Source organism: Gymnoscopelus braueri, assembly GCF_963280865.1.
Source record: "Gymnoscopelus braueri genome assembly, chromosome: 5".
NCBI lineage: Eukaryota > Metazoa > Chordata > Actinopteri > Myctophiformes > Myctophidae > Gymnoscopelus > Gymnoscopelus braueri.
The window spans coordinates 25,793,872-25,803,871 of record NC_137606.1 but is presented as its reverse complement, the minus strand read 5'-3'; the positions used below and the strand labels follow the sequence as shown (position 1 = coordinate 25,803,871).

Sequence of the window (10,000 nt, the reverse complement as noted above, 5' to 3'; positions counted from 1 at the left end):
TGCCAACTCCCTCTCTATATTCTCACTAAGGAAATCATCTAATTCCAGGACAGTGTAAAAATGGACCCAAATGGACCCTCACATCCAGAGTTAAATGAACACTGAGGATTTAGTTGTGTGCCCCACCCCCCCATTTACCCCCCTGTCTTTATTACAATTTCTCTTTTTCTCTTCTTCCCTCCCTTTCGCCCTCCCTCCGTAAGTCTGTGTTGTGCGTGCGAGGGGACAGACATGAGCGGCTGGTTGCCGGGTTACCAGTCTAATTGAGAGGCCTCTGGAGACTTGCCGTTATCAGAGCCTGAACCCTGTGTTTTCCAGTCACCGCTTTTCTTTTCTCTCTCTCTCTCTCTCTCTCTCTCTCTCTCTCTCTCTCTCTCTCTCTCTCTCTCTCTCTCTCTCTCTCTCTCTCTTTATTTCAGCCTCCTACCTGCATTCTCTCTCATATTCTATCAATTAACTTTCTCTTTCATTTTTCTCTATTTTCTTCCCCTCTCTCTGGGCTTAATTTTGTACTCCCTGCTTCTCTCTCACATCACATTTCCATCTATTGCCTCACAAAGCATCATCGTGCCTTCATGCCTTCATTCTTAATCTCTACTGCTTCGAGCCGTGTTCCATATAGACTTTCTCTCCTGTTTCTGTTTCATCCATGCCTTTCATCTGGCATGTCTCTCCACGGAACCCCTTCGATTCACTCTTCTCTGCTCTTCCTCTGTCCCTCTTCTTCCTGACATCTCGCCATCTAGCTTTCATCCATGAACAGACATAGCAGGAAATCCTTATCTCATTATACGACCACTCCCTCGAGCGCCCACACGCACCCAGATGTCCCATAAACCGAGCGAGGCAAATTAATGCCTTTGATCTGGTAGATGTTGTGGGTTTGTTTAGCAATGTTCAATGGACATTTCTAGGACTCTTTAGACAGGGGTTCTCAAACGTTTCAAGACCAAGGAGCCCCAAACTAGCCATAACCTCTGTGAAAAGGCTTTACAATTTATTTATTTTTTGAAAACTGGAAATTGAAAATGTTTCAACACTAATCTTATGAATTGAATTTGAACTGAAATGTAATTAACAAATGTATTAATTATTATCTTATTAAATTTTTTTCCTCTCCCCCCGACTCCCTGGTGCAAATGATGAAACCTTGAACACGGTCATGGTTGGAGGACAGTTTGACTGTGAACCTCTCACGGTTCACAGTCACAGTCAAATGTCACAGTCTTCTGACAGTTTTCATCACTTGCCATCTCTTCCTCTTGAGCTTTTCTCACATTCTTCACCCGATCCTCCCCCTTGTTCTACACAGACGTCTCATCTCTCTTTCTCTATCTCTCTCTCTCTCTCTCTATCTCTCGCTCTCTCTCTCTCTCTCTCTCTCTCTCTCTCTCTCTTTCTCTACCTATAGCTTTAGCTCCTCTCTATCCTTTAATCCACCCACTTTCTCCCTCTTGCACTCCCCTCTTCACTGCATTGCAGACTTTCCTCCCTGGGAAGGACGGTTAGAGAAGAGATGTACAGCTGTGAAGTGCACTCCTTTCATCAACACTGTATCATTCCTCATTAGATAAATCGGGGCACTTCTGTCAAAGGCCTAATTGGAAACACACACACACGCACACGCACACACACACACACACACACACACACACACACACACACACACACACACACACACACACACACAGCATTCTGTTCCTGACTATGACGCCTGCGCCACAGATTCACATTACAGAGGCATGTTATACCTATCTCACGGCTCTCAATACAATCCCAGATAAAGGCATAGATATGCAAACTAAATGTGTCTGTCAGGCATGCAGACTGATGGATTGATGATGCTGAGCCGAGGGCACTGTGACTGTCCTCTGTGGAGGGGTGTGTGTGTGGGGGGGGCATTATTCCACTGAGTCAAGTGCTCTCTTAGCAACCGCCTAGATGTCCGATTCACAACACAACAACATAACACAAAACACATGCTAATTATCCTACACAGATGCCTGACACTCAGGTCCTGCAACAGACAACGACACAGGAACCTTCAATATGGAATTCAATAATTGATGACATAAAACTAATGGGAGAGACAGAATCAATGAAATACATTTACATGCAGCATGGGGGCCTGTCAACTGCAACAAAAAGCACCACCCTAATCCAGTGGTTCTCAAACTTTTTCATGTCAAAGACCCCCAAAATTATATGTATTTGTCCACGGACCCCCATCTCAAAATATTTTTTTCCAAGGACCCCCAGAAGCAAAGATTTGCGTTGCAAATGTTGGCTATATATATATTCAAAGAGTTGCGCAAATATTCACTATTTTTTTAATAGCCAAAGTATAAGATAACGTTTAAAGTGGTTAAAACGATTGACGCTATATTAACTTATTTAGCTGGGGACCCCCTGGTACCCCGCCAAGGACCCCTAGGGGTCCCCGGACCCCACTTTGAGAACCAATGCCCTGATCTACAAATGGAGTCATGTTGGTGGTTGTCTTGCTAAGCGTATGTTTACCTTGTAAGAATGGTTTTCCTGGTGAACCATGATCCTTCACAGCATCCTACAGCGGAGACTGCTTTGCTGGGAGAAATGGACGCGAGTGTCAGTGGGAGAAAGAATCCCAGCCCCGCAGCGGTATTCCGGGGGAGGGGAGGAGCGGAGAGGAGAGGAGAGGAGAGGAGAGGAGAGGAGGGGTTGCAGAACTCGTCCCGGTCCTGATCGGAGCTATCTGCTGCTGTCACTGTCCTTGTGATATAACACCTATCTCCTTTCCCCTCCGATCTATCTACCTACCTGCACTCTTGTGTTTTACCACCTCTTTCTATCCCTCTTTCCTGCCTGTTTCGTTTTTACGGTCTGCTGTCTAAACAGGGCAGGGTCTGATCACTTCTTTCCCAAAAGCCGAGAGAGGGAGGGGAGTGAACGGGAAAAAAAGGGGGAGCCTGGGAGGCGTGTGAGAATGAGAAAGGCAGAAAAAAAGGGATGGTGGGAGGGGAGGAGAGGTGAAAGGGAGAGTACATTCACAGTCGTCCTCTCTCTGGCTCCGATGGAGCAAGGGGGAGGGGCTGATGGGCAGAGAACCCACAGAAAGGGCCAATGGAGAGAGAGAGTGGATGGATGGAGGAGAGGTGACAGCGCAGAAGGGGAGGCAACATTCTGTACATTCTATAGAGCAGGGGTCTTCAATGTGTTTCAGGCCAAGGACCCCCTAACTGAGAGAGAGATGAAGCAGGGACCCCCTCTATATTGTATAAAATTGTGTTTCAGATTAAACTTTATTTTCTTACTTGGCCTGATCTTTTCCCCCTCTACGCCTATACCTCTTTCACAAAAAATAGCAGATCTACAAGCTCACAACGCGTCGCGCTGCGAGGCGTTGTGAGCTTGTAGATCTGCTATTTTTGGCTGAAGTTCTCCTCAGAAAAGGGATGCTAGGGTTCAAGTGGTTAATGTAAAAAAAGATAATCATATCACACAAAAGATTTGGCGGCCCCCCCTGTAGTAACTCTGAGGACCCCCTGTTGAAGACCCCTGCCATAGAGCAAGGTAAAGTCATCCCAGTAAGAGAGAGACAGCAACACATTAGTATATGTGTGTAGTGTATATATCTATATTATCTATATATATATATATCTATTCACCTGTTTCCTAGGCTGTGTGTTTTCCACTTCCTGTCGGATTTCATTGGATATCATTAGTCATCTGACCAGTTTCATTGGATTTCATTGGATCAAATCGACAGGAAGTGGAACACACACAGGAAGTGAAAAGCCTAGGAAACAGGTGAATAAAGTAGGCCTTGCCGAGCCATGTGGTCGATAGGGCAGGAGCCTATCTCCTGTTTCTGTAGCGTGAGGCAGCTGGATGTACAAGTACAGCCTCCTGGACATGACGCTCTGGACATGGCGCTAGTAAATGAAATGTTAATGTTACTATCAGTTTTTCTCTGTGGGTACACTACACTACACTACACTACACTACAGCACAATCACCATTCATTATTTGTACTACCCCACCCACGGCTCTTCTGCCACTGTGTAAAAGTATCTGTGGGCGCTGGATGGCATTTACTGTACCATCTGTGACTGTCTCTCTGCAGGATTATAAAACCCGCGGCAGCAGATGGCTTGGTCTGTAATCCACCAGTAGGCCACCCTATACCAGGATAATCCCTTCCTTCTCCACCTCCCCTTCCCTCCCTCTATCCTGCCATACACCGCATTTTATGTTGCCCATCGACATCTTTGCCCGCTGATCTGTGATTCTTGACGATCACAAACCATCCCTCATTTGTCTCAATGCAGATTACAGAATGTGACTGAATTGATTTTTATCAAAGCATGTCTGTGCCTTTCACTTATTGTCTAAGTATCATAAATCCCAGAATAAAGTCATGCCATATCTTTGCATGACAGATTCAATTAAATCAGACATTTAAAGGTAGGGTAAGTGATTTACTTTGGTTAAAATAAGTGTGTTAAATAGCTCTATATTCTGATAGTACTCATTGCTATAGAGTGTTTGTTCAGTAAAAGGAGTCTCCATGTCTTTCCAGTTCTATATTAAACAGAAAATGCATTTTCAGTGCTCTCTCTTGATTGGCTTAAATGTTGTCACCTACCTGAAAATGTATGTATATTCTGTTTACTGAAGAGCTGGGGCCGAACAAACGGTCTGTAGCAATGATTACCATCAGAATATAGTGCTTTAACCTTTTAACAAAACAAAAAAGGAAATTACCCCAAATTATCACTTAACCTACCTTTAATCCCAGTTTCATTTTTGTGTTATTTTTTTGGGGGACCAGGGCCCTCTCCTTACTCCTCCTCCCTCCATCCATTCTCCTCTCTGAACAGATCTCTCTATTGGCTATTGATCTTGTTTGGGTAACGTTGTTTTTCCCCCATAAACCCACTACTGGGTTTAATGACCTAGTGGTGGATCGATGGGCTCCCTCCTGTGATCTCTTGGCTCAGGTCTGCACATGGCTTGATTTGGTCGGGCCGTCCTGCTTGGTGCCTGTGGAGGCATATTCGACCGGCACCTCTCCAAATATTCTACCCTTGACTTTCGTAGTAAGACTTTGATCTGGGATACAGCTAGAGTCGTTTTTCCTATCTCGTTTTTCTTGTTTGCTTTGAAGCTTGCTAATTAGGCAGTGAAGTGGAACTAGGAGGTTCATGCAGAGTCTATTTGGATTAAGTAGGGAGCATTAAAAACAATAGTTAATTTAGATTTTAGTATTGTGTGTACAGTGGAAAACACTGTGAAGGTTAGGCAAGAGAAGAAACATCTTCTGTTGAATGTTTTAATGTTCTAAAGTGGCCTGGCGGTTGCTGGTAGCACAAAGGCTGTGGATGGGTACGGAGACAGAACAGTCATTTGATATGGAGGCTCTTGAATCCAGCCAGTGAGATCTATAAACCCGAGTCTCTCTCAGGGATTCGAAAGGCTGCATGGGTTAACAAGATCAGAAGTGAAGCCAATGGACTGTGGGTATTCAGTCAATGTTCACAGTGCCAGCGCCAGTATTCAGGTTAGGTTTGCACTGCTTCAAAGACCTTGATGCCCAGTTGCCCACCCTTCTTGCCTGGTGAATACCAATATATTCACGCAGTCTTTCTTCCATGCCTCATTGCACTCGTGCACGTGCACGCGCGCACATGCACACACACACACGCACGCACACGCACGCACGCACGCACGCACGCACGCACGCACGCACGCACGCACGCACGCACGCACGCACGCACGCACGCACGCACGCACGCACGCACGCACGCACGCACGCACACACACACACACACACACACACACACACACACACACACACACACACACACACACACACACACACACACACACACACACACACACACACACAAAGGAGGTGCAGGAGCAGAGAAACTTTGATGTATGAATCCATGAGCCATGCATGCTATGATGTGAAGAGCCCTAGCAACCGGCCCCTTCCCTCCGTCACCATGGCAGCAGTCAGTCACCTTCACTCCCTGCTGACCTTCAGCGTGGTTGTCAAGGTGACAGCGTGACTCGTGGTTCAGGTGGTCAATTAGATCCTGCTGCTTTGTCCGCACCAGTAACATAGCATTGCTGTCGGGGAGAAAACTTGTAACTCCATCATTCAAACTTGTTGTTTCTCTCGTAAAATGAATGCCCCACTTCGTCGTACAAGAGCGTCGCACAGAAGTAGCGAAGATAGCCGGTCTACAAGCCCACAACACGTTACATCGTGACATGTTGTGAGCTTGTAGATCTGCTATTTTTGTGATTTTTTTGAACGTCAAAGTGAAAGTGCTCAAATCTATCTGTGGGTTTTATAAATATTAAACCAATGAAATGTATTAGCAAGAGCTTGTGTCTGAATGATGACTAACATTGGATGCATTGGAACACGGGTCCTTTTTAACGGTTTAACACGATCTGTACCAGAATAATGATTATTTGATGATGTGTTAAAATGATGTGTTGATGTGTATTGGCTAGGACATTAATCATTCTATGACGAACATGCTTTGGTGTTCCACATAGAAATAACTGCATATTGATCTTGGTTCTTCCATGACAAGTGAACAACATTCAAGCATTCTTTGTTCTACAACATAAGTCTCTTTCCCACAAAGAATCCATAACATTGCTGGATGAATTATATTCAGCAAATTATGGAAGAAGTGGTTAGCTGTCACTCAGCTGGATTTTGAATAGATTTCTTCTGTTCTTTTCAGAGCGTGTGCTGTTTTTGTCTTTGTTTTGCTTACCACTGTGCTTTGGTGCCAAGCACACTTGTCTTTTTGTGTTAATAACTTATTGATACGTTTTCTGAAGCCTCGTGGTGTCCTTATGGACCACTTATCTCGGGATCTTTGCTTTGTTATATTTTCTATCATTCAGTCAATCGCTCACTGAGCTCCTTTACGGAGAATATCTGTATGGTGCCTGTTCCCACATTAGATGACTGTAATGTACATAATGCTCGTATGAGAGGTGTGTAAAGGCACATAAAAGTCAAGACCAGGCATTTGTGAAACTTAACTTAGGCTATTTTTGATAATTTAAGCACGCAATAAATATATCTTTGCTGTCGGGCAGAAACCAGCTAACTCCAAAATATTCATTTTTTGGGAAATGAAGAAACTAAATATATTTTTTTTCAGGAAATGAAGAAAGACTTATATTTAAAAAAAGCAATACTGCCTTATTATTATTATTGTGACTTTTTATATTGTCAGATACTTGCATGTGTTATATTGCTTCATGACACTGCTTAATATAGGCCTACAATAATAAGCAGGACTTTGACTATTACAATAACAATGATCTAACATAGATTTTAGAAATAGAATGAATTGTTTTCATAACATTAGCGTCAGTTCTAAGTTTGATAAACAGGTACACTGCATAGTAACTTTTAACAGGCTACAGGGGGAATAAAACCTGCCTCGTTAAAGTGTGTTTATCCTCCGCTCTGCAGCAGCTCTGAGCTCTATGTGCCACGCAGGGGAGAGGGGGTGGAGTTAGCTGCTTTGGCGGACAGCGACGATATATTTTTCGAACTATTTTTCAAATCTCTCATTTATGCCAACATTGTTCTGATGAAGCCGTTTTGTTCATAGAACAAAACATCACATATTATGGAAATATAAAATCTAACTCTTTCATACCCACTTCACATCACTGACTGATTGACACGTAACTGATTCAAACATAAATATGGAACACTGGCTGAGGATCAATGGCAAGGTAAAGGTTCTGTTATATGGTCGCACAGACCCTGAGCAGACACTTATGAGGTCCGTACAGCTGTAATTTTATTTGGCGAAAAAGGAATTGGGCTCATGAGCTGGGCTTTAAACTGAGAAACGCTTCTCATAGGACCAGAGACAGATGTATGTGTTCGTTATTTCCTCCCAAGATCATTTGACATCATTTGTTGGACAAATGTACGTGTCTTGCACAAGGACATCAGTTTGCTCTTGGTAGACATTATATCTCTGAGGCTTTGTTTTCTTCCATGACAATATGAAAAATATAATTACGCCGTTGCGCTCTGCACAGTGCACTGCTCTTTTAGGGAAGGTAATGAAAAGCAATCCTTTAATAGGTCAGGATTGAATCAGAAGCACAATATATTCAGCGTAATCCAACCCACTTCAGCTGCAAGTACTCTGCCCTTCTCCCAGGTCTGTTGCTTACATAACATACCACCTGCCACGCAATTCACACTGGTTTCCCAAAAAGAGAGCAACTCTCAAATGAATGTGCACAGACAATTCCATTGCAATCCGGTCAGTAGTTTTTGAGATGTCCTGTTTGGGACACAAAGTGTTGGATGAGCAGATGGACATCGCCATCCTTTGAGCCCTGCCACTAGCAGAGCTAAAACACAGTGTGATTCAAAAATAGCAGATCTACAAGCTCATAGCGCGGCACCGAGTGCCGCGCTACGAGCTTGCAGATCTGCTATTTTTGAAAAATCGTGAAAAAATATTTTTTATATTCTTTTCAAAAAACTGTTAGGATTTAGAAAACATTTTTAAGAATCGCCTCAGGCCTTAACTAACCACAGGAATCAGATGTCTCAGGCAGCCCAAATCAGCAGAGAGAATATCGGCAGTCAGACAGATTATCAAGTGGAGAGAGACAATCTTGTCTGTTGACTCCAAAAACAGGTTTGGGGGAAAACCTCAGTATGAAGTGTTGCTCTGAGCTGGCTAACATCAGCCTTAATCATCAGCTGGTAATGTCTCTCCAAATGCTGACCGGTAAGGATGAACATTTTGTTGAGGATATGAATTGCACTGTGAGTAGCCTACCGCACAGACATTTCTGTGCACTGTTACTGTATGTCAATTATCACTCGGTATTCATACAGTATTACATGCTCTGTGCCTGTTTGGAGCGGGAGACACATCCACACTGTGGGTGTGTGGGTGTGATGTAGATGTACTGGAGCTGTTCCCTATTCTCTCATCCTCTTCTTCTTTCTATCTATCTAGTCGTGCATCAAAACAACATACAGAGCATATACTGTAGACTGCTCCTCTCCGTGTGTCTATTTATAGACACAGGCACAAGGGTAGAATACCATGGGAACCTTATCAATCTTTGAATTACATAACAGCCCAATCTACTGCAATGTTATCTACAAGGATCAAGGGTGGGCAAGCAGAGAGGAGCTTTGAATGACAGGTGGTAAAATAAATTGCCATTGCACCCCTCCCCAAGTAATAGGTATGATTGACCCAATCTGCAAAAGCAGCAGTTTCTTTAAGAGCATCCTAACCTTATCTTTCTGTCTCTCCCCCTTTCCACTGGTAACTAAAATCTCTCCCCCTCCCCCCTGCAGAGAGAGGGAGCAGAGATGCTTTTAGTGAGCTGACATTTTGTGTCGGTGTGAAAAACATTGTGCATAGTGAAGCAGGTTGCCTCAGTGTGAGGGCCAGACTTTGGCAGTAATGAGCTCTCTCTCTGACAGGGAGTAACTGATGGTGGAAGGCCAAGGAGGCATGGCGTGTGTGTGTGTGTGTGTGTGTGTGTGTGTGTGTGTGCACGAGTGTGCGCGTGTGCGTGTGCGTGCGTGTGTGTGCGTGTGTGTGTGTGTGTGTGTGTGTGTGTGTGTGTGTGTGCGTGTGTGTGTGTGTGTGTGTGTGTGTGTGTGTGTGTGTGTGTGCGCGCGTGTGTAGGTGTAAGCGAGAGAGAGAGAGTGAGGGGGTGTGTCTGTGTGTCTAAGTAAGAGATGTATATGTAACAGATAGAGAGATAGGGGCCACCAGTGCCTGTTCTAATGAGGAAACTGTGTGCAGTGAATAATGTGCAGTTGGTGGCACAGATATTCAGGCATGGAGTGCCTGCTCTACATTTCTACATTAGAGAAGACACATTTGCACACTGGCATGTGAAACACGGAACAAGTGAATCAATGATTATCAATTATGCTGGGGATAGGAAATAAGCCATCCTGAAATACTAGGAGAGG

General features: G+C 44.1%; 1 protein-coding gene across 2 annotated transcripts in view; it reads right to left on the bottom strand.

Annotated features, from left to right (window-relative positions):
- schip1 (schwannomin interacting protein 1) overlaps nt 1-10,000 on the bottom strand; it is a 54,127-nt gene that overhangs the window by 25,251 nt on the left and 18,876 nt on the right. The window contains exon 1 of one of the 2 annotated variants that reach the window (XM_080427979.1): nt 2,521-2,900. The exons of the other annotated variant lie outside the window; for it this stretch is intronic. Within the exon in view, the coding sequence (XP_080284105.1) occupies nt 2,521-2,550 (30 nt within the window). The 5' untranslated portion in view covers nt 2,551-2,900. Of the gene's footprint in view, nt 1-2,520; nt 2,901-10,000 lie in introns of those variants that run through there. 2 annotated transcript variants of the gene reach the window in all.